The following is a 26,116-nucleotide window of genomic DNA, read 5'->3' on the forward strand; positions in this document are numbered from 1 at the left end:
ATTTCATAAGTAGACAGAAATATCACCAACAGTAGGGCAAGTCCAGCCTCCTGTTTCTGTTAGGAGCCAGCCAACCAAATCTTCCTAATTAGAATAACTAAAATTATTATAAAACTATCTTTCTTTTAAAATTAACCAATTAAGTCTAGTTGATGAATCCTGGAATATTAATAGTAAAGAGTTCATTTCATTTAGCCAAAAATTGTGATTTCATGGAGTGGATTATTTTTGGCTCTGTTTATCCAGACTTGAGGAGGTTATGCCTAGACAATTTAATCCTATTTTGAGAAGACAAAAACATTTTCAAATAATCTTGAAAACAGCCCAGAGCTTGTTATCCCTGCCAAATTGCTCCCTGCTTCTTCAACGGCCATACCTCAGTGCTTATACTTACCAACCCCTGGTAGAACCTGCTTTCTTATACTTTGCCACTTGAAAAATGTCAGTCATCTTCACAATATCTGTGACACGGCCCCAGTTTCTCTTCTCAGCTAAAGAGTGTGTTGTTCCGTCTTATGTGTATTCATAACATTTTATATATACTCCTGTATATTAATTTAAGTAATAATAAATGGTAGCAAGTAGCACTTATTGTGAACAAGTTACTGTCTTAAACATTTTGATTTATGTTAACTCATTGAACCTTACAACCAATGAGTGTAGATAAAATTATTGGCTGTATTGTGCAAATGAGGAAACTAAGGCACAAAGTTTAGTAACTTGCCCAGGGTCACTTAGCAACTAAGTAGTAAAATTGTGACTTGAACCCAGGCAGTCTAGCTTGAGAATCTTTCCTTTGTACTACTTCCTAATTCCCAATATATATAAACTTTTATATTATATCATATCATATCACATTATGTTATTTGCCTATATATCTACATTTCCTTCTGGAGAATAAGTTTACCCAGGGATTTGATCATTTCTTCATCTCAAGCATCTAGCCCAGGGCCTGGAAGATAATAAAAATTTTAAATTTTAATGAAGGGAATTAATGAAAAAAAAATGAACTTGACCACCTGTCATAACAGCAGATCAAAATGCCCCATCACTTGAACAATTTCTAAGACAAAAGGGATTATGCCTATTTATGCTCAGGAATGGAGCACTTAGACTATTTCTATACCATGATTTTCTGATGGCCTTGTCTATGGGTTCTAAAGTCATGGCTCTTTTCCTATCTCCCTTTCTTCCTCCCGCTCTCAATTTCCCTTCATACCTCCTTCTTCTTTTCCTTCTGTGCCCCGCCCCCCCAAATTATATTTATATCTGGTTAAGCCAAGTAAAGGAACCAGTGCTTTCCGAGTGTCTGCAGTGGGGCCAGCACTGCGGGAGACCCTATGAATTGCCTATGGCTTCTGTAACCGAGTGCCACACACCCAGGAACTGAGGACAACACAGGGATTATGGTGCAGTTCTGAAGGCCAGGAGTCTAAAATGAGTCTCGGTGGGATGAAAGCAAGATGTCAGCAGGGCTGTATTCCTTCTGGGGGCTCTAGGGGTACTACCCTCTTTCCCCCAGTTTCTAGAGCTCTCTTGCATTTCTTGGCTGGCGCCTTCCTACACCTTCAAAGCCAGCAATGACAGGTTGCGTCTTTCTCACACCAGAATGCTGAGACTTGGCTTTCATGGTAACATCTCCTTCTCTAACTCTACAACTCTTTCTTCCATTTTCAAGGATCCTTGTGATTACATCTAAGTAATTCAGGATAATCACTCTATTTCAAGGTCAGCAATTTTTTAACTCCCCATTGCCATGTAATCTAACATAGTCACAGGTTCTGGGATTAGGACATCTCTGAGAGGCCATTATTATGCAGCTTACCTTTTAATAATTTGAGGAAAAGATACTGAGTAGCATTCACTTAGAAATAAGGTCTAGAATGTGGATTTCAGATTGTATATGAAGATTACCTCAGGACTCACCAAGCTGTAAGCTTTCTTCCCTTACGTTTCCCCAAGAATCACAGAATTACTTCTAAGTGCCCGTTATGTTACCAGCCAAGAAGGTGGCAGGTGTTCTGTGTTCCTGGGGCTATAAAACATGAGGAACATTTTCAAAAGTTCCAGTCAGAGGGAGAGTGAATGACATGAGCTGACACAGTGAGGGTGTCAATAGGTGCCGCTGAGCGTGTGCATGTATGTACACAAATGTGTGCGTGTATGTACACAAGAATGCGGTGTGTTCAAATGCATCTCTTTCCCCCATGCTTTCCCTGTGGGCAGTGCGTCTTGATAAACCCTTGCAGGACTCTGGGTTTCCATCTCTGGCAGAATAAAGAATCAATCAAAATACATTGCTGTAACATTTTTATATCCTGCAAGTCAGAGATAGTAGTAGCCTTTCTTCCCTGCCAATCTCAGCCCCTCCAAGCTAATTCCAACAGACCGACTTGGACAGGAGTAAAGCAGAGGTGTTTTGTGTCAAGAATAAAGTAACTGTTCATCCACACTGATAGCAAAGAGCGAGTGCGTCAGTGAAAGGAAAACAACCAGGAGCCAGGAGACACTAGCGAGTTCCTCTGGAAAATATCATTCTGGAGCGGACTTAGGAGAGGATGAGCTCTGAAGTTGTCCACAGCCTCCTGCAATAATTATTTGTGGCAAGAAGTTTCTTTTTATTTATGGCTGTTTGATTGCAGTTGTGTGAAGCGTTTCTTCAGTTCAGGTGTTTGCCCCTGGCCTCTGGGGTGTATTTGTGACGCCTTGGTGTAGAGGGCCTCTTCTCCATCCCTTCCTGTTGGGTGTGCACTCAGCCAGGCACATGCTGTGCAAACCCCCAGGCCTCAGGGATGGCACCTGCGCGTGGAGGCTCCTTGTTGGGCACTTCTCCCAGGTGCTTGTCCTCTAAGCAGTGGCTGACTCTTGACCTCTTTCTATTGGATGGCTGCCATCTTGGAAGTCCTTCCTTCCCATTTTCACAGATGGAGAAGAGAAGGCCTTTCAAGGGCCAGGCCTAGAAGTAACGAAAATCCTCACGTGGCAAAAATTACTGCAGCAGAGCACACGGCTATGGGAACTATTGTGACAAGAAACTAGAGAATCATGACAAGCGTCCGTTGCTTGAAGGGCCTATTTCCAAAGTCTAAAACTGTGGCAAACTCACATGCCTAGAGGGCCAGGCAGTTGAGTAGCTGAGTCAGTGAGTGGGAGCAATAACATAGGGAGAGGTGTGGACAAGGGCAGCTCAGACAGGTGTACGCTACATAACGTGATAATTTAACGTTTATGACAGATGGTGTGGCTAAATCAACCACCTCGGCTGGCCACGTTCATCCCATATGCTGCCAGTTGGCAACCTGTACTCTGGGACAGAAAAAAAAGTCATCTTTCTGGAAGCAAACTCCAAAGTTGGCTATGCTCTTGAATCAGTACTTGTCAGGATAAACAAAAACCTTTTCTGTTTAAAAGAGAAAGCTCTGAATAGCAGCAAAGAAACAGGAGCTAAGAAGAGAAGCGAGTATAAAGAGCTTGATGTGAGGATTTGCTATCCATGCATATACGTTTAAGGCAGTGGCTTTACACAGAGGACGGAGCTCTGAGCTCCCATTTGAAAGGCTGCATGGAGTCCTCCCAAAGCAGCGCACCTCAGCTCACAATGGAAACCGATGTGCTTATTGTGCAGCTGACCCTGAGATGCAGACTCCCTCCTCATCCTCCACCTGGTTCGGGTTCCTGCTGGTTCCCTTTGAATATTTCTGAGCACAGTCTACAACTGAAAAGTTTTATAATAGCAACAAAAGTAATATTTTGATGATATTTATAAATGTCTGTTCTGGAGAATAACAGTGAATCTGTACATTGGTTTAAACCTAATACATAAAAATAGTAATACTACTAATAATAAAAGAGCAAACATTGATTTAGCAATTACATAAGGCTCTTTACAATATTAACTCACTTAATCCTCATAATAACGTATAAAATGCTATTATTTTCCCATTTTCCGTCTGAGGAAACTGAGCTACAGGGTTACTTAGCCGAGGTCACAGCTGGTAGATGGGGATTCATACAGAACCAGGCTCTGTCCTGTGCTTACCGTCTGTCTGAACATGAATCTGCTTTCATAAGCAGACTGATTGCAATTTTCAAGTAATGGAAATCCTTTGGTGATCATAAAATTTGATCTTTGCTGAGCTTTCACAGATGTATTGGTTGCCTCTTGTTTATGAGGTGCAAGCAAAGGCATAAATGAACAAAAGAACCACATAGAAAGAATATTACTGCCATGGCATTAAAGACACATTTGGAATGTTGCTCACAGCATATATCTTGGAAAAATTAAAGAGGGTTTGGGGGAAAGTATGCCCAGGTAGTCTGGATTCTTTTTTAAACACAGTTTTGTCAATTCAGAGATGGGTTACGTGAAACCCATAGAGGCACAAAGGAATTAATGTGAAAACAAAGAGCTTATTGGTTAAAACGACAAATTTATATTCCTCTCCATTTACGCAGCTAATTCTGACCCATATTTGAGATGGAAGCAGGAATGTTTTTTGCTGTGGGTTTAGTTTCTGGTCCCTCTTTATGAAATTAGACTCCCTGTCCTCAGCTTTTACATGTTCCCGAAGAGACCTATAATTTCCGTTCAAGTCAAATTGAATTTTAATCAATACATTAAATTATGACTTGTTACGGCCTCTCACCTTTTCTAGTTTACACTGACGGTCAGCACACACTGACTACTTACATTCCGCGTGGCACTGGTTGCTTTGCCTGCAGCTGCCCACCGAATCCACCAGCCCCTCCCAGTGCACATCTGATTTCCCATGTTTTTCCAGATTTGAAAACAGACAGAGAGGGACCATGAAAAATGCAGACCATCCAGTCAGTAAAGGACAGGGCCCAGATTTGAACCATTAAAGTGACTCTGGAGTTGTTGCTTTGACTGCTGCACTGACGGCTTCTCTGAGCTCCAGAACCTCCCTCCCCCCTCAGCCAGTGCTCACTGAGCCCTAGAGTTCAGTGAGTATTAGGGCGCAAGTGGATGGGTGAGCGCAGGGAGGAGTGAGCGAATTAATCACTCGACTAGTGCCTACCTTGCTAAGTCACACCCTGCCTGTGGAAGTGCTGCATGCTTTTATATTATTAAGCATTTAACCTGAATTTTGACTGGTCAATGAAGTGACCCAAGAATTTGCAAAAACAAAGTTGGAGCCTCCCACCAATCCCACCCTCCCTGAGGATCAGCAGTTGGGAAAGGTTTCTTTTTCCTTTATGACTCCAGAGAAATCCCGAATAGAACCTGGCAAGGAATGAGGACAGAGTGAGCTGCAGAGAGACAAGAATGGGGGACTCACCCAGACTCTCCATCAGTTCTGGTTTCTTACACTCAGGATCCCTGGAGAAACATCATCTCCGATGGTCCTAAGGGATGCCTGGCTTACTGGTCTGGGATTTGTGAGCAGAATGAGCTGATTAGAAGGTTAATGTGTAATTGTAGACACAGGGTGCCTGGAGGCAACCTTTGACCATTTGCTGTTTAACTGAATTAATGTTGGCCAGTTATAGATCTTCTGCTTGCAAAATTGCCAGCTAATTATTCCGAGTCCTGAATCTGCATTCTCTGTGTGCCACTGGGTTGTCAGCATTATGATTGCCTCAGCAGTGATTTAACCAGAGCCTGCTCTCAAAGCAAGGGGGCGTTTTACAAGCAGGACTGTACGGCACTGGGCTACAGCATCCTTCCCCCTTTGATTTAGAAAGATGATGTCGGTCAGGGTGATGACTCTCCCGTTGCAATTTCTCTGATGTTTCTCAGGCCAGCTGCACCGCGAACCTCCAGAGATTGATGGTTGCTCTTGTTCCTTGACGTTCAGTGCATTTCAGAGGCTGGTATTTAGAGAGAAGCCTTGGTCCCACAGCTTCCAACCTTTTGTACACTCCTTTGAGTTTGCTGGTGGGGATGGTAATGAGTTTCCTTCAACAGCCTGTGTGCAGTGGTTAAGAATTTGTGTTCTGGTATCAAATGTTGGTTTCCCAAGAAGCAAACACCTAGTCAAGGATTTGAGAGCAAGTAGTTTTATCTGGAGGGTAATGTCAGAAAAATACCAACAGGGATGAGGAAATGAGCCAAGGGAGAGAAGACAGCAAATGGAAGGTGCGTTATTAAGTCAGATACCACTGTGGGCAACTGGAGCTCAGGTCCCCGTGGAAACTGCTATCTCACCTGAGGGGCCAGAGAGCCGGGGTATGTTTGCACCAGCTCTCATCAGTTCTGGTCACAGGCTGCTCCTAGGGTTGTGAATTTCCAAAACCCTCTGCTGGGACCATGCTCAGGTAAAGCAGCCTCCCAAAGGTCACAGAGATATCTCAAGGAAGATAATGCAAAGTCCCACGCCATGTAGGAAGCCTGAGGGGTATGAGAGGGGCTCTGACAGTGGACCCTTAAACCTGGATTCAAATTCTGGCTCTGCCATCCTACATGGAGGACCTTGGGCAAGCATTGTTAACTGCACTAGGATGCCAGGCTCCTTGTCTATAAAAAATGTATCTTACACTAGATACATCACAGAGCTTGTGGAGATTAAAGAAGATAATGCATCTAGCAAACTTAGTACAGTGCTGGACATATAGTAAAGGGTGAAAACGTTAGCAGTCATAATGGAGTATTTTATGTGGTAGGTGCTTGGGAAGAGAGGCGATCCCTAACTTCACAGGTCTTACAGTCTTTGCCTACTAAACCTACAACTATTTCTTAGTTACTAACTTGCCTCTTGTTCAGGAGTATGCCGTTTTAGGTTGCAAAATATATATCCTAAGTTTTTGAGCCCTGGATGAAGTGTCCCAAGGACTTTCAAAGGCAAAGCTGAGGCTTTGAAAGCAATTGTAGATTTTAAATGTTCTAGTAGCCAAATTTACAAAAGTAAAAAGTGTGGTCAAATTAATCTTAATAACATTTAGTCCAATCCGTAAAACATTATAATTTCAATGTGTAGTTCATATAAAAGTGGTTAATTAGATATTTTACTTTATTTTTGCTTTTTGGTATTCAGGCTTCAAAATCCAACATGTATTTTATACTGACAATTTCAGCCCAGCTACATTTTAAGGGGTCTGTAGCCATGTGTGGTCATGGCCCCCATCTTGGCCTGTGAAGGTCTAGTGGGCCCTAGAATCCCTTTAGAAGTAACTTCCAATGGAATAGTTAGTTTTCCTCCTCTCACAGATGATAATGCTCCTTCGCATCTATGAAAGCGAAGTTGGTTTTAACTCAGGCATTGTATAAAATTGACAGATTTTATAATGAAATTTCACACATGGAAACTGTGGTGAGATTCTTAGCAGGTATAAAAATCTGACTAACTTATTCCTTTAACTGCAACTGAATAGAAACTGCTGCAGCTGTTCCCATTTGCACGTTTTCCAAATCTCATTGCCAAAACAACATTGTTGGCAACCACAGGAGAAGTATCAACTTACCTCTTCATTTGGGAAATGAAATTAAATCCTCAGCTCATTTCTAAAAGTCTCAGATTTGGTACAAGGAAGCAGGCGCAACACATGAGCTGATGTTAAAATATTGATGGCTTTGGTGTTCTCAGGTGCTGCTGCTAACATCTGCAGAAGATTTGGACTGCACTCCTGGATTTCAGCAGAAACTGTTCCACATCGATCAGCCAGTGGAATTCATCGAGGACCAGGCGATTCTGAACTGTAAGAAATGTCACTGGATATTTCTGGCCTATTCTCATATTTAAATTCACCAATGTCTGTTAATATGTCTTGGGATGTGGTATTCCTTACACTAAGCATTTTTCTGCCCATTATTCTCATTCTGCTTGACCCAGAGTGGATGGTCTTGAATTAGGATCTTACCAGCTTAGAGGTGAACAGTGTCATGTGTATCTCTTTTAGTATTTGATCACTGGTGAGTATTTTCCAACCACTCCCACAAAAGGGGACCACCACCTTCCAACGTGAGTACTATTCTGTGTAAAGGAAATGAAATTCATTTCGCCTGGCAGATCCCTGAAAGCAGAACCATTGCCTTCCTGTAGACCTCTGTCCTACCTGTATTATGTCGTTCACAGCATTAGATCAAAATAATGGTGAGGGCAGGATGTTGGCTTCTGGAAATTTTTAGGCATAGGAACTCAAAACCCTTATTTTAAAATGTTTATTTTTATTGTTGGCATTATTACAGATGTCCCCCATTTCCTCCCCCTCAATTTGCCCCGCTCCACCCAGTCCTCACCCTTCCCTCCCTTTGGCCCTAACCACCTTGTTGTCTGTGTCCATGTGCTGTGCATATATGTTTTTTGGCTTTTCTCTTCACCTTTTGTTTTTTTATGCCACCCACTCCTTGGATCCCCCCCCCCCCACTAGGTTGATCCAGGAAATGGCTTTGGATATTTTAGTGATATAGAAATATAATCTGATATTCTAGGTAATAACAGATATTAAAAGAAACCAGGTTACTAACATTATCTTGGGCTTATATCATTTTCTCTTTCCAGTTTTCCTTTATATTTGCCCTATTTAAGAGCTTTTATCAGTCTGTACCATGTATCTATGACTCTGGTTCTATCTTGTTCATCAGTTTATTTTGTTCATTAGATTCCACATATAAGTAAGATCATATGGTATTTGTCTTTCTCTGACTGGCTTATTTCACGGGGCACTATATTTCTTAAGGCTAATAAGATGGTTGTTCAGAAAAGAGTCAAAACCTCTAGTGGCTATTTGTGGATTAAACTCAAATCTTCCCAAATTCCATTTAATTTCCTTAAAATATGCTCAGACCTGTGGTTATAATCTCTTTATGTTCTTTAACGATGATATTATATTGTTTAATCTTTATGATAGCATGGAATACATTGCTAAACTCATAACAAAAATAGCTTTAGCAGAGTAGAATTTACCACTGATGGTAGACAAATAGCCATTTAATTGTAGGTTCTTGAGCACTATTCTTTAACATTTTGGAATGAAGGATATGAAAACAGTGTTTTAATTTGATCAGATGCTCCGAGGTCCCTTCAGGGAAGATAATTGTACATTTGCCCCTCTGGCCCCAGGTTTGCCTTCGAGGCTAGCCCACATTCCTTCATTCCTGTGCTGTGGCTGGCATTTTAAAGAACAGTTAAAAAAACAATGACAGCCTGCTTGAGTAGAGTGTTCTGTGAGGCTGGAACACAGTTTAAGAGTTGAAAGGAACACAATAATGAAGATGCAATGTCGAGCATCAAGGGAGCTATCCAAGGTGAAGCCCAGGCACATCTTGATGCAATTACACCAATGAAATCATTTCAATAATTAGAGTCTGTAATGACACTGTGCAGGACCGGCACAATAAGTGAATTCCAATATGTGATTTCATATTCATTTGATCCCTGAGTGGGACTCCTGGGTCAGGCCATCAGAAACCCTCATTTGTCTTTTGATTTTGCTATTAATCAGAATCAATATATTTCAAACAAAACTTGGTTTATGAGAACCATTTTTCTGGGTCTCCTCTCATCTGTATCAGCTGCTCTTCTTTCTCTCTCTCTCTCTCTCTCTCTCTCTCTCTCTCTCTCTCTCTCACACACACACACACACACACACACACACACACACAAACACTTCTCTTTTTTCCAGTGATCATCCCAAATGGTATCTATATTAACACGTGGAAATGTGAAGCCACCCTGAGTATGGAAATTAATAGTGTTGATATGCAAAGCAGGCTCATACTAGTAAATGTGATTGCTTCTGTAATCTTCACTACACCAAACAGCTTTTAATTCACTGCTGAGAAGCTGGAAACAATCATACTTTGGGGATCTTTTTAATTTAAACTAAACCATACTGTACATTCCAATATCACCGGTATATGTGTGTGTGTGTGTGTTGTGTGTGTGTGTGTGTGTGTGTATGTGTTTTCAATCCCTAAGTAATTAAGTGGGTTATGGTTGTTGGTTCTGTGTAAGCTAGTACATGGTAAATAGAACTGGTTTGATTATCGATGATACCACATTCAAGAAAAGTCAGTGATATGGGAATTGAGGATTTTAAATATTTATATGTGACTTTGTGTGTGAATTATAGTCAGCAAAGTCTGACAACACCCTCTCAGTGAAACTGTAGGTCCATATATATTATTAGGGGTGGAAAATACAGGGAGCAGATCTAGTTAGGTACTTTTGAGTTCATCTCAAAGCAATGGACAGAGGTTATTATGAATATAGACCTTGTGAATATGTTTAACTGTGCCTGAATAAAGAAGAAAGTTTTTAGAGACTGGAGGTGGCCTGTTGGATAGTGTTTGGAAAATCTGGATTTCCAGAAGTAGTAGAAGATATTGCTCTATTCCACTTGCAAGAGGAAATACAAACTCAAGATACTGAATGAACTTTTTTCCCTAACTAACATTTTAAGTCTTTCTCCCTTCTCCATGCCTCCCCTCTCCTCTTTCCTCTCTCATTCTCAGTTCTTTCATGCATTTCCTCATAGTTCAACACAAGACCCTTCTGTCTCTGGAAAATGTGATTAAGAAACTGAGTGATGAGTACTGTCAGCATGAACACCAAATTGATATAAGGCCAGCATCTGGATGAAAATGGAAAATGATCAAACAAGACCAGAAAGTCTTAAAATACTTAGATATTGGAGGTTAAGATCCAGGAAATGGCTTTGGATATTTTAGTGATATAGAAATATAATCTGATATTCTAGGTAATAATAGATATTAAAAGAAACCAGGTTACTAACATTATCTTGGGCTTATAGCATTTTCTCTTTCCAGTTTTCCTTTATATTTGCCCTATTTAAGAGCTTTGATTTCCAACCATTGTGAATTTCCAGAAGGTATAAACACAGCATAATCAATTGTTGTTTATAATTTTCACTATTCTATATGGTTGTCTGATAGTGTTGTCTCCTTGCCTGACAGACCTAGTACATCTGCTCATACCCAACACATCTGCTCATATTCCACTGGTTCTGTGTTCAGCTTTTAGCAAATTACAGGGAATGTTTATTCTGTCCACAGCTCCCTGCTCTCTTTGTTCAGACAGTAATATATCCTTTTATCTTTTTTCATCTTTCTCCTCAATTCTCAATGACTTATCTTTTTCTACTTTAACTGTTACTAATGGTCACCTCCACTCCTTTTATTTCCTTAATATTTTATTCACTCTTCACTTCAATACATCTTTCTCTCAGTTGTTCTAAAGCCTTTTATTTTTTCACATCCCAATAACTCTTTATTCTACTCTCCTTTCCACTAGCTAGACTTGCTTTCGTCTTTAAAAGACCATTTTCAACAAGCTTCTAGGATGAAAACACGGCATCCCAGTTTCCTTTAATGTGACCAGGGGAGCACTTTCATGGTGTCTCTCCCTGTGTGAAGCAAAGCCCCCAACTCGTAATAACTTGGGCAAAACTTTACTGGCTTCATCTCAGTCTTGAAAGGTGAGCTGGGAAGATATTTGGTTATTCCCATATTTGATGAGTATGGCAAGAAGAAAGGGGAAGAAAGCAGAAACCCAGGAAGGAGACATTTATTCAAGGTCTTCGGTCTCACGGAGGCATCTGTGATGGGTTTGTGGCAAGAGTCCCTGGTGATCTTCGACACCCAGAACTATCTAACATTGGTTGGTGTGCCCACTATATTGGCACCATGAGATTTGAGTAGTGACTCTGGTGTTAGCCTCCTAGTTGACACCCAGGCTCCAGAAGAATAGCTGGCCTGGAAAACTGACCAGCCACCCAGCTGATATGGAAAAAGGCCAAGTGATAAACCCCTATCTGGTGTGATGGAGAATACAGAACAGCACATTCTGCTCTGCCCTGTCAGCTGGGACAGACCTCCTGCATTGGGGGCAGACCTGTGATCATCATATTTGCTAGGGAAATCATGATCCTCTAGCGCCTCTATTAGTGGGAGACATCTCCAACTACCAGCGAAGGACACCCATTGGCCCTCAGCCACTTCAGGTCAGCACTTTTCTTCCACCTTGTTTATCCTTCATGGATTACTCTTCTTGGACCTCACGGATACACAGAGGGAAATAGCCACACCTGAGTTCACCTAAAATGCAAACTTACAAGAATTTACACTTTAGAAAGGGCCTGCATTACTCAGAATAGGCTTGGTGTCAAACAACCCCAGTGATGTAAGAGAATAGATGTTTATTTTTCATTCAGATCATGTGGATGCAGGTTGGGCTGCTTTCCTGGGTAGTTCTCCTCCAAGTGGCTGCCCTCCAAGTGGGAAGTTGAGGACCCATCCTACTTTTAACTTGGTCCTGCCATCTTGTACCTTCCGATCACTCTTATACCTCCAAGCTGCAAGACAGGGGGACAATAGAAAAGTAAGGGGGCTTGGCTCCATACTCTTTATTGGTTGAGCATCGACCTATGAACCAGTCGTTGAGCACTGACCTATGAACCAGGAGGTCCCATTTCAATTCCTGGTCAGGGTACGTGCTCAGGTTGAGGGCTCCATTCCCAGTGTGGGGTGTGCAGGAGGTAGCCGATCAATGATTCTCTCATCATTGATGTTTCTATATCTCTCTCCCTCTCCCTTCCTCTCCGAAATCAATAAAAAATATTTTTTAAAAAAGAGTATGGGGAAGACACCCCACATGTTTAACCACCTTAGCTCACAAGGGACATGTATCATTTCTACTTCATGCTATTAGACACACCTAGTCATGTAGGCAACCTAACTACAAACAAGGCTGGGAAATGTAGAACACTCGTGTTTAGTGCATGCTCACAGTCTCTGTATAGATCCCAACAAAGCGGTGTGACCCAAGTTGCAAAGAGACTTCCGAAGAGACAGAGACAGACCACACAGGAAGCAGCCATCTCAGAGTAACTTGGGCCTACATGGGAGAGAGGACAAAGGTCACGCAGGTGAGCAAGGTCATGTAGCTGTGACTAAATGCTGCCATTCTAATCAGGGTATGCTTCCCCTGAGCCAGGCAGCTTCTTAACCCTGCTCCCTGGTGGAAACACACAGGGGAGGGACCTCACCTTCTGATGGTTCTGATAAGGATGGGTTCCAATTGCATCCTCCTGATGATTATCATATTGTGGTTAAGCTCACGCAGTTGTAAACTCACATTGACTAGGGTTTAAACATATGGCACAGTCACATGCTAACTATGTGACCATGAGTGAGTTATTTGAATCATCTGAGTTTGAATTGTATCATCTCTCTAAGATGGATAATGACAGCCCTTACTTCTAGAGTTGATGCAATACTTGATGGGAGAATGCTTAGAACATAGCTATGAATAAATGGAAGCTGCTATTATTATTACTGTCATTGCTCTTGTTGTTATGATAGGTTCAATTTCCTTTTAGTGGCCTTCTAAACAAAGTGATTTAGAAGATAAATTGTGGGCATTAAACACCTGAAGAGATAAAGAAACACCTAAAGTGGTGATTCTAGAATTTGAATTTCATGGGCCAGTAGATTTTTCTTTTTTTTAATCTTGGATTGATAAGACTGCATTTTAAAACATTATCTTACATCTGGATATGAAAGAAAAAACAAGCACATAAATAAGATATAGCCCCATTTACTTTGGCCAGAATTTTTTAAAAGATCATCTGGCACCAAAAACAAAACAAAACAGGAGTAAGGACTAATTACAGAAAAGAAGGGAGTCCTTTAATTTGAGTAAACTTTTCTTTGTAAACAGTGTACAAAGATGTCCTTATTTACCTCATTTTGGTGGAAAATCACTGATCTAATGCATTAAGTTACTGTTATATTTTTTGCTCATGACTTTTCTGATGATTCTTCTGAGGTTTCATGTTTATTTTTTTCTGGAAAGGCAGGAATAACTCTCAAGAGATTTCTTCATGAAGGGGTACATGCCTATGCTGATAGAAAAGAGAGCATATATTTTAGAAAATATAGCATATATTATACTATATATATGTATACTAGGAACAAATATTGGGACTTTAAAAAATATTTTTACTAATTTCAGAGAGAAAGGGAGAGGAAGGGAAAGATGGAAACATCAATGATGAGAGAATCACTGATCAGCTGCCTCCTGCACACTCCACATTGAGGATCAAGCCTGAAACCTGGGCATATGCCCTGACTGGGAATCAAACCATGACTTCCTGGTTTATAGGTGGATGCTCAACCACTGAGCCAAGCCGGCCGGGCACAAATATTGGGACTTTTAAAAGGCACACTCAGAGCTAACTATGGCGCCCTCAGTGGCCTTCACAGCTGACTTTACTATGCATTCTCTAACTGTGGAGGGCCCCTGGAACCTCATAACAATCATTATGTGCCCATTTCATAGGTAAGGATACTAAGGCTGGGCTACCCAAGCTCGGTCCCCTTACAATTGCTGATGTCGAGATTGGAACCCAGGATTTCAGTGCCTTGGCTTTTATCCAGAGTTCCAGTCTAGTGTCTTGTAATTTTTGTTTATGTTGGTGGTAACATGTTAAGAAAATTTGTCACTTAATTTTCCCATCCACATTTATCAACCTGGATGAGATAGAGAATTTCATTTTATTTTTTTCTGTCCATAGCTAAGTTCATTCTTTCTCTGTAATATAGAAAAATATAGAAAGAGTACCTCTTTTTTCCTTGTTTTGGGTGAATCCAGTGCCAGATTATTCATGACCCTGCATTCCTGGCTTTCCACCCTCCCAATGAGTTTCTTTAATCAAGGCACTGCTTGGTCATCCCACATAGACACTGACCTTGGTTAGTGGCAGGTCATCCATAGAGTGCATCCTATTGCATTAATCATATTTGTACTTAACATACATGAGTCAGGGCTTTGGAGGGTGTTTTTAATTGACTATAAATCAAACAGGGAACTTGAAAAATGAAGGCAATTAATGAAAAAGCAACGTGAGAGGTGTTTTGCATCCTAACTGAGGAAATACATCGCCAGTGAATTAAATGTCAAAACAAAGGCCCTTTTGACCCTGCTGGAAAGATTTCATTTGGTTGGTAATAAATGAGTGAACTTTCCCTCCTGGCAGGTGGGCAAATGCCTGTTTCCTGCGTTCAGGTTGACTTGGGCTTTTGTCTGTCTATGTTGTTTACCTTTAGAAATTTCCTAAGTTATTTTGTTTTCCTTTTCTGTTTCAGTGATTTTTAAAAAGTGATAATGTTATTTGCATTTTCTGGTTGTGCATCACACGACTAACTTGTATTTGCTCTCAGGTGGGGAGACTGATGAACTGATTAGTGAAATTATGTAACATTACCAGTACTACAGTCCGGAAAGGTCTGATTAAGGTTGAAGTGTCAAGTGGTATATTTGTTTTAAGCTGTTGCGATATGCCAAGAAAAATTACTCTGATATCACTTAATTCACTCCATCATTATGAAGGTGATTATACTTTGGGTCAGAATGGGGACTCCTATTTGCATAAGTGAGAATTTGTCCTATATTTAAACAGAGTCCTATAGAAATGTAATATGTGTACATGTTTGCCCTTTCCTCCCACCAACTGTTTGTAACAACCTAGTAATCAGTCAATTAATATTTATTAGGATTCCCATAAATGAATTATACTAACTACCTCATTTCATAAGTGTAAAGTGATATAATAAAGTAACTCCAAAATTAAAAGAACACATGTACAAGTTAGTGGGGGTAATAATAAAATGCTAGCGATCCTCTCATTCGACTTGGGTCCTAAATTATACTTTGAAGCTTGGGAAACATGAAATGACAGAGTGAGAAGGCCGAGGAGGTGAGGAATGCAGATGCAGGGGGAGCTCTCTTGGCATCAGTTTTCTTATCAGGAGAACGGGAGAAATAAATAGACAGAGGAATCACACAGTCGGCCCTGGGGCTAAATTTGCTCCACAGATATGTCCTGTTTGGCTCTCCTTGTGGGAGCCTAGAGTGTTTCATGAAAGGAATTTGTTGTCAACATTGAGAATTTAACTTTAAAAAAATTCATAACTTCTGGGATATTGGCCTCCGGAACATAGACCCCAGAGACAGGCTGCCTGGATCCAAATCCATATAAGGTCAGACCATTACCAACTAAGCATCTTGGGCAAGTTATGGGGTGGGGGGAGCTCACTGTGCCTCAGTTTTCTAATTTGGAAAATAAATGTTATAATGAGAGCAATCTCAATAACTTATCCTGAGGATTAAATGTTAATCTATATATAGATAGGGTCTGAGCTGGCTTTAGGAACACCTGGGTCTTCTAGATGCTCATCTAGGTGTTATCACATGCCCTTCATTCCTCAGCTCTGCTTTCTGTAGCACTGGTACCCTTCACTCTCAGAGCAGGGGTGGGCAAACTTTTTGACTCGAGGGCCACAATGGGTTCTTAAACTGGACCGGAGGGCCGGAACAAAAGCATGGATGGAGTGTTTGTGTGAACTAATATAAATTCAAAGTAAACATCATTACATAAAAGGGTACGGTCTTTTTTTTTTTTTTTTAGTTTTATTCATTTCAAACGGGCCAGATCCGGCCTGTGGGCCGTAGTTTGCCCACGGCTGCTCTCAGAGGATTCCCACCAGGATGGCCCACCAGAAGCTCCGCCTTTTATTCCTCCTGCTTAACAACCCAGACATCTCTTTTCCAAGTATCTGGCAGACATCTCATGGTTAACTCTCTTGGTCCAGCTTGAGTATGGGGCCTATCCATGAACCAACCACAATATATCAGAAGATTTGGCTTCCCTATTGGCCAGGCCTGGGATATAGAGGGCCGTTCTTTGAAGGAAAGGAGTGTTGCTGGGCTTTTCTTCAAAAGCAAGCGAGTCCACCTGAGGGTGTTGTCCTCTATCGCTCAGGCCCCTTCCAGTACTAACAGTTTATGACTGCAGGCTGTGCTCCGTGCATGAGAATGTTTGGATTGCTGCACATGGGCAAATGGACATGTCTCTTAGGTGGCAGGGAATGAGGACAGCCATCACGCCAGGGTGCTCACTGGTGATGCTGGTGAACAGACTGCCTCATTAAGGCTGTCACATTCTAAGTGCTGCCATATGGCCTTACTCTTTGACTTGTTGAGTGTCTGTACTCACATGATTCTGAAGCTGGACTGAATATCTGTATCTCTATTTTTCTTCAAGGAATTAAGAATACAATGGTCCGCTTCTTATCTGCTGTTCTGCTATCTTCTGTTTCTGTCACCCACAGTCAACCGCAGTCTAAAAACATTAAGTGTAAAATTCTAGAAATAAACAACTTATAAGTTTTAAATTGTGTGCCATTCTGAGTCATGTGATAAAATCGCATGCTGTCCTACTCCATCCAGCCACGGACGTGAATCAGAATAGTTACTTATTTTATCCCAGGCACTGTACTAGCTACAAAAGATAAAACTTTGAATCAGAAAAAAACGATGCCTTCTATGTTGAAGCTTTTATTCTTGTGGAGGGAAAGAGACGGGCACGATAGAAATAAACACTTAAGGAAACAGGAAAATGATATGTGAAAGCTGAAGGTAAGTGCTATGAAAGAAATAAGACAAGGTCAGTCCTATAATAGAGGTTTCTGGAGGGCTGCTACATGAATGGGCGCCAAAGAAGTTTTCCCTGAGAAGTGAGACCTGAATTATTGGAAGGAATCAGCCAGGGGGAGATTGGGTTGGTAAACATTTAGGCAGAGGGACCAGGTAGTAATGTAAAAGCGCTAAGATGAGAATAGTTTTTCACTTTGAGTTACTGTGATCCAGGAAAGGGGATACCATTTTACCCTTCTAATCAACTGATTTATAATCCCACTAGGGCATAAAGGTTCCTTTAAGGATCCAGTGTCTCAAAGGAGGTGCCGATGGTGCAGACACGCTCTGATCCCCTGGCTCTGCATGCTCTCCCCACAGGAAATGCTATATCCAGTTTCCTCCCACACCAGTGCTCCTGTCCTTTCCTTTGAGAACAGACTGGGTGTCCCCGAGAGCCTCACATGGCTCTCGGTGTGGACTCCTCGCCTCCATCACTTACAGCGGTAGTATTTCCAGTCACTCACCCTCTCAGCTTCTCAGTTTTCGCATCTGTAAAATGGAGGTAATGTTTGGCGGATCGATGAAGAAAACACATGCGGAAGTGTTAGGGCAGTGCCTGGCACATGCAGGCCGTGCGCGTATAAAGGTTGTTGTCTTTATCGTTTGACTGAATAAGGCCAGGGAGGGGATTGGGCACAGTGATGCTCTTGGAATGGGCAGTTTTGTTGTTTACTGAAGGTGGCACCGAGAATTTTCAATGAAATGTGGCTCCTCTCAACTGGAACACATGTTCTTCCTATTCCCTCCAAGTCTCCCTTTCAGGCATGTTCATGCTTTAGGGACACGTGCCTCCATCCCTCCAACCCCCTTCTCCAGTACACACATACTGTTCCCTCACGTTTGGTCTCAATGTTAAAAGGGTGCTCCCTGAAAACCACTGGAGAAGTGATTCTTTTCAACCTTAGATCCAGATGTGTTTATGTGTTTCAGCATTTAGGAAACTAATCAGGTGCATATGCTTTATATTGTACAACTCCACCAGGGTTCTGGGGCAGCATCCTGTAATAAAACAGATATTTCTGCAGTGAATCATGAAAATTCACTCTAAGTAGGATAAATAAGACCACAAATACCATCATATTAGTTCAGGTTGGGTTTTGCTGCCAGGTGAGTTATGAAAACATTTAGCGTGTGCTGACCCTCTTGGATTTCGGAATTGGAGACTGCACTCCTAAGGAGGGCATTCCCCTGAAAAGCCAGTCCTCAGTCCTGCTCCAGCACTTCGTTGGCCTGTTCAGGGCCCAGCTGCTTCTGGGGGCAGCTGGGTGTGGTGGTGGCCCAGCCTCCAGTTTCCAGCCACCCCCCTCACACCACCCTCCTCACACCACCCCCCGACCCTGCTTCTACTTGTGAGCGACTTGATAAATGATGTGTTGGCAGGCCACCCTGAAAAGTGGCCAACTGCTGCACCAGCCTGTTTTATCCCCAGTTGAAGCCCAAGCAGTTGTCAGCGATCCAGGTCCCTCTTAACTGTGTATGTCAGCTGATTCCAGAGACCGCCCAGAAGATCTATTTTTAGCTAAAATTGGTTTTCATTTTCATATGTATACATTAAATTCCATGGGGGCAGGGGGAATTCCAAATGAGGAAACATTGATTTTGAATAACATGAAAGAAATAATTAGTGCTTGAAAACACTTCAAACTATGAGTCTAAACCTCCAAGGAGTATGGTTAGCACTGCATTTTTCAGTGGAAGGAAGTTTGTGGAATTAAAAACGAAGAGTGAGGGTGAGTGGGGATAAATCAGGCTAAAAGAGGATTCAGCATTAAATTCCAGGCACCGAAGAAGCAAACAGACTAACAACAGGAGGACTGAGATTAGGGGGAACTGAGAGTGTCAGCCCATGGGGATGTGGTCCAATGGTGAGTCCCAATGTCCACAGGGGCATGGAGGGTCTGGCTAGACTCAGGCCTTTGTCCATATTAGAGAGGGGTGGAAGAGTATGGCAGCTCTGATTAAGCTTCTAGGTGTTTATTTTATTTTGGATCAAGGTCAAGGCAGTTTCTAGAGTGAGTGAGGCCTACGATGAAGATATGTATAACAATTTTATGTCCAAAGTTGCCTGTTTTGCTTTGGGAATAGCTTAATTCAATTTTTTGCTCTCATCATGTACATTTCTGATCAGGCACATTTTTGCGATGGGCATAGCCCAAGGAGAGGTTGCGTGTTCTCTGTTTGAAAGTACTGTGTCAGCTACAATTACAATTTCGTGACTATTCTGATAAACCCTCACCAACTCAAGACTTTCAACACAGGGATTTAAAAAAGGAAATCGTGTAGCTCACAGGTTCATTCAAAGATGTGAATCACAAGACCTCACAAAGATCAGCAAGTAAGGAAGTTCCAAGAATTTCAGCAGCGGAAGAAAACCCAGAGAGAGTTAGAACAGTGCTTTTCAAGCATTCTGGAGCAGAAGACCAGCTTTTGTTTTATTTTTGTTTTGTTTCCATGAATTTCAAACTGGCACTTCAGTTAAAAAAAAAAAAAGTCAGCCTGTAAATTTGATAAGTTAGAAACATTAATCATAGGAATATAAAGTGAACATAGGCCCAAGCCCTGGCCGGTAGCTCAGTTGGGGGGTTTGATCCCCCGTCAGGGCACATTTAAGAATCAACCAATGAATGCATAAATAAGTGGAACAATAAATCTCTCTCTCTCTCTCTCTCTCTCTCTCTCTCTCTCTCTCTCCAATCAATTAAAAAATTAAAAAAATTTAAAGTGAACACAAGCCCAAATCCATCAATAAAAAACAGGCCAATACGATGATAAATTCAACTCAAGGAACATTTGAAGATCTAGGTATTTATAGTCAATTTGATAATAAAGGAATATTAGAATAATTTTATTGGGCAACATACAAAGCTGGTTAAAGTCTTACAGGGCAAGTAACTAACTATTGGAGTTATTTTTTTCTACTGAATATTATTTGCATCTCTAGCATGCAGAAATATACAAATTAACATATGCTTTTACTAAATATGTAACCTTCAATGAGATGAACAAATTCTATTTTCCTGGATAATTAAATAATCCCTGACTGTACCTGTTAGGTAATGCCTGTATTTGACTTTGAAAGAACTTCACTTCCAAACACAGTTTTGCCTTAATTTGAAGTTTTAAATACTTTTTCTTAACAATATAATAAAAACTATTACTAGAAAAATGAAAATAAAAAACCAAGACATACAAAATATAAGCATTCAGGAAATTAGATTCAATAGGCATACTGCTCCTCTATTAAAGTGCTTTCAGTCATTTTGTTCCTCTGGTCGTAGGCCCTTTACAAGAGTTGGACACTGTTCTGAGGGCCGCACTTGTATGCTTGGGTACCTTTATAGGAACTGAGCTCCAGATAACTTCCAATTTGGAAGAAAAGCTCATTGACTTGGAATGGTGTTAAGATCCCCCTCTGTGATCTGGGAGACAGGCCCAGCAACTGGAAGCCGATTCCTTGAAGACACGGGTTTTTTTAGTCATTTGGCCAAACTGCTCAGAGTACACATTCCTCAAAAATCACAAGACAAGTTGTAGAAATAGAGCAAAGATACATTCACTGAATCTCACTTCCATAAGAGCACCACCATGACCGAATCTTAGCAATGATTCAGAAGGTAGAAGTCAGAGGGGATGTTGCTGGGGTTCGGGGAAGGCTCTAGCTCTTGTGATTTCAGGTAGGAAACTGGCATTGGGTAAAGCTCATGACATACTAGCAAGGTCTTTAGCTAAGTCTTGTGTTATTTATGTATTTGTTTATTTATTTGATAAATGAGCTGTTTGCCCAGGTAGAACTATTCTCTCAAGTAGACTGATCTTCATGAATTTCCTGAAACACATAGTGAAGTTTGTACTGGTGTAGTCTTACCTTTCTTGGGCAAAAAACAAGACAGTTTGGCAGAGGTGGTCTCAGTTCTTGATCTTAATAGCAATGCTGTATTGATGGTAGTGGTCTCAGTTCTGGGTACATGATAGTTTGTATTTGTTCTAAGTCAGAACTTCCCAAAACTCTGTCGATGGAAAACTGTGGGCAAGTGATTTAAAATTAAATAAGGTTGGGGAATGCTATTTTTTTGTTTATTTGGTTTTCTAACTGAGGACTGCTCAGACCTTTAAAATGTGAAAATGCACAGTGAATGTTCTGCAGACACACCTCAGGGCCTAACTTATTCCCAGTCTAAGAAAGCACTCATTCAGTCCTCCCTAAGCTTCAGAGCTTTACTCACCTCCGCCCCATCCATCCAAGAAACTTCTTTAACTGTCAGAATGCAAAATGCTTTTCACTCACACCTGGGACCAGGGAAGATCTGAGCCTCTAAGACTCAAATCTTGCCTTTCTTGTTGAGGAGAGGGGAAGGCGGAAATATATATAATGCTTTCTCATTCTGCTGAGCTCATGGGAAATAAGAGAGTAAAATGCTTGGGAAAATGTGCATCTTTACAATATAAAGCTCCATAGCCTAATGCTTATGGACTTTTCTGAGTAAAGCCAGACCTTCTGGGATCCAGAGACCCTTCCCATCTTGTCTCGCTGTCCGGCAGCATCTCTGTCTTCTCCACCCAGTTGAAAAGGTCTCTGGGAGGGTGGGAACCTCTCCTCAATGAAATCCTGCATTAGCTCTACCCAAGCTTAGGGTTAAATGCTTGCAAATTAGAAAGCCCTTTTCTCTCTTGGTAAAGCCTGGATTTCAAGACTTGTTTCGCTCAAGTCTTTAGGCTGAATATTGAATCTTTCACTTTACATTCCTGATTCAACAGCCTAATCCTCCCTAAAGGCAACAGATGCCTCTGGCAAAGATGGGAGAGGAAAACTAAGAAAATTTGAATAAAGCACACAGTAAATTCCAGTGGATGGTCCCTGTTACTTGAGGCACAAACCCAGGCTTACAGAAGGTTAGAAGCCACTCTATAACCACCCAGGAGTTGAGGGCAGAGATGATTCCTGAACCCTCCTATGGGTTGGGGTTTCTGACCGTTTGCCTGTCTTAGAATATTCTCAGGGGCTAGATCAATTTGAGTGGAGGGAGAGGCATTAATGCTGGCTACTGGCAGGGAGTCAGGGAGCAAGGGACAGCCTTTTGGGGAATTTACAAACCTCTAGGAAGTTATTGATGAATTGAGCACTAAAATCTGGTATTTTTATCTTTACCCACTGCAAAAAATTTTTATCTTTACCCACTTTTTACCAAAAGTTCATCTTCAATATTTATGCTCTTAGAGGTGTCATCTGTGAGTATCTAAGATTGAGACATTGAAAAGTAGGTCAGATGTGACTTTTCTGAGCATTGTGAAAGAGGCAGCCAACAGACTCTGCAGTGTTATATGAGCTGCCTAACTTCTTGGAGGCCACAATGGGCTTTCTATTTTCTCACCTGCTGACATAGTTTTCTCCCACCCCATAATCATAACACCAGCTACATCCATGATGGATACTTCCGGTGTGTTCCTCCTATTCTTATTCAGCTTACACCAGCTCCACACTGTTCCAGAGAGAGGAGCCAGCATTGCCTGAAGTTTGGTGGTCTGGAACATCTTATTACCACCCCAGCTCTGGTTTTTATAGTATCTCTGGCAGACAAACACCTAGATTTGAATGCCAGCTCTAACCCTTCATATCTCTGTGACCTGGGGGAAATTACTTAACTTCTCTGAGTTTCCATTTCTGCTAAGAGACAAGCATTCAGTGAGATGCTGAAGGTAAATCTGAGGCTGACAAACAGCCACTGCTCTGAAAATGGCAGCTACTTAGGTCAATTAACATAATTTGATGATGGGTTCCCAAACCTCACTTCAAGCTCTGTGAGTAAATGGTCTATGCTGATAGATTTTGTTCAGCTTCTCCCTGCCACTCCACATATTTTCCACTTTGCAATGGGAGTCACTCACCTCTTGAGTGCGGCACCCTCTTTCTCTGCTACCGATGTAATTCCCCAATAAACTGGCTCTCTGCACAAGGACCTGGCTGAGTGGTCTGAATGTCTTTAGTTTATTATTAAAATGTTTGCTGTTACATTTACATAGTACTGGGCTGGGTTGATTGCTTCATGTATTGATGGTACTAAAGTGGATACTGAATGTTTTGCCTGCCAGGGGCCTTCATCTAGCTCAGCCTGAGCATATAGAACAGTGATTTGAATGGGAGCATTTGCTCTGTTATTTTGGTGATGGATTTAGGGAAATGGAAAGTAGAAAATTGCTTTGTTTTTGGACATTTTCCAGGTCCATCCTAGTTATGGGTAACACTTGCTTGGTTGATTGAAGAAGGCCAGCTGCTATTCGAATAGCCCAAATCAATGGCCAGTGCTGCCTATTAGCAAACTTGTCATGCTCACAGTGGTGAAAAGCATCTTGTAATTATGAATTAACAATTTCTCTATTATGTATCAATATGATGCTATTTTTACAAGTTGATCAGCCCTTCAAAGTAATATTGATAGTAAGGTCAACTCCACTTTTGTGATGATATTCTTCAGAAGATTTAGATACAATTCCTGGCCTGGAGTGGGGGAGTTCACACTCTGAACCTCAGTTTCTACATCTGTAGAACCGGTTGAGTAATGCCCAACTCCTGGAGCTATGAAAATCCAATGAGATAGAATCTCTGAGAACATTTTTAAAGCCTTTATGCATTACTCTATGTTGCCCAGTGCCTCTTTAGGAAAGATTTCCCATTGTTAATGTCAGTTCTTTCCAATGGAACATGTAGTTTGCCCTTATTATTTCCAACCTCAGTGTTTTGTTGTTGCTATTGTTTTTCTTTATTCTTGTGTAATATGGTTGTAAAAGTCACATATTCAAGGGTGACGCAGTGGCTGGGCTTATCCAAGACTTATGTGAAAGAGTTTGGGTCTGGCCCTAACCAGTTTGGCTCAGTGGATAGAGCGTTGGCTTGTGGACTGAAAGGTCCCAGGTCCGATTCCTGTCGAGGGCATGTACCTTGGTTGCGGGCACATTCCCAGTTGGGGGTGTGCAGGAGGCAGCTGATCGATGTTTCTCTCTCATTGATGTTTCTGATTCTCTATTCCTCTCCCTTCCTCTCTGTAAAAAAATCAATAAAATATATTTTTTTAAAAAGAAAGGGTTTGGATCTGCAGGCCCAGGCCTACATTTTAGGTTATGTCATTGGTTTAAGCCTACAGAAAGCTGACTCTGAGGTGGAGATTGGTGTGCAGGAAGCTATTTAGGGAGTGCTTTGGGAGTCATTACCTGTAGAAGGGAGGGGAAGGAAGCAGCTTTGGCTAGAGATGAAGCTAGGCTCTGGTGCAGTCTCACCAAAAGCTTGGCCAATCCCCCTGGGAACTCTGAAACCAGGATGGCCCTCACAGTGGTCCTGAGTTGGGCGAGGGAGCCAGTCCTTCATAGCTCGATGGTGATCTCTCATTAGATAAGGGTAGTGATAAGGGAACATGACCATAGGGAGAAGTTGGTCTTTAGCCAAGGCAATTCCTTAGAGGGCTGACAACTTAAGGCTATCCCCTAAGACTGGGGAAATAAATCCTTCACCCTGAAGAGAAAACTGACATGTGCATTAAGGCATTCACTGCTCTTAAGAAAACAAAACCATCTGGTATGCCCTGAGATAGCTTCCATTAGTCACTGCTACCCTTAGAGACAGACTCCCACTTCCTAGTGTTGTTACCTGATACAATGTGAGAAAGAGGGAGGCCACTGTCTGACTTCTCCCCTGCGGTACTATAGCTAATACCTGGTTTGTGGCCCATACATCCCCTTCTCTTCCAGCTTCCACCCCTTCTGAGCATGGCGCTACCCTAATTTAAATTGTTTAAAAATCTGTAACCCACCCAATTTCTATCTTCCAGTTATCCTGTTACTAACTTTCAGATGTGATTACTTATGTGTGGTATGTGTGTTCTTAGGCATCTATTTTGTATGAATTTAGGTATAAATGAGTTTTCAGCTCAGTCTACCTGCCAATCTAATAAAGAGTTAATATGCAAATTGACCATCACTCCAACACACAAATTGGCTGCCCCCATGTGGCCACAAGATGGCCACCATAAGATGGCTTGCAGGGGAGGGCAGTTGTGGGCGATCAGACCAGCCAGGGAGGGCAGTTAGGGGCAACCAGGCCAGCAGGGGAGGGCAGTTGGGGGTGACCAGGCTGGCAGGGGAGGGCAGTTAGGGGTGACCAGGCTGGCAAGGGAGGGAAATTAGGGGTTACTGGGCCAGCAGGAAGGGCAGTTAGGGGCAATCGGGCCTGCAGGGGAGCAGTTAGGCATCAATCTGGCTGGCAGGGGAGTGGTTAGGCGATAATCAGGCTGGCAGTATGAAGCGGTTAGGGGCAATCAGGCAGGCAGGCAGGTGAGTGGTTGGGTGCCAGGAGTCCTGGATTGTGAGATCGGTCCTAAATGGGGAGTCGGACAACCCTTGAGGGGTCCCAGATTGGAGAGGGTGCAGGCTGGGCTGAGGGACACACACCCCCTCCCATGCATGAATTTTGCACACCGGGCTTCTAGGTTTGAATAATAATCTTCAAAGTATTATGAATTAGGTGCAGTTTACTGTGTAAAAATAGAAATATTTTTCTGATCAGAAAATAAACATAATTTTAATTTTTTAATGAAATAAAAATATAGATAGACTAGCATTTTGTGAAGGAATATAATAAATAGAATGCTGAGTCATAAAAATAATTTCCT

The 26,116-nt window shown here is 41.8% G+C and overlaps 1 protein-coding gene across 2 annotated transcripts in view; it reads left to right on the plus strand.

Annotated features, from left to right (window-relative positions):
- The window catches only part of CDH13 (cadherin 13), a gene marked incomplete at its 3' end in the record, with an annotated part of 1,052,451 nt that overhangs the window by 213,144 nt on the left and 813,191 nt on the right, over nucleotides 1-26,116 (plus strand). For both annotated transcript variants that reach the window (XM_081106984.1, XM_081106983.1), the window contains exon 2: nucleotides 7,545-7,656. In XM_081106984.1, the coding sequence (XP_080963110.1) occupies nucleotides 7,545-7,656 (112 nt within the window). The remainder of the gene's footprint in view (nucleotides 1-7,544; nucleotides 7,657-26,116) is intronic.

The sequence above is a fragment of the Myotis nattereri genome (assembly GCF_964212035.1).
Source record: "Myotis nattereri genome assembly, chromosome: 15".
Classification (NCBI taxonomy): domain Eukaryota; kingdom Metazoa; phylum Chordata; class Mammalia; order Chiroptera; family Vespertilionidae; genus Myotis; species Myotis nattereri.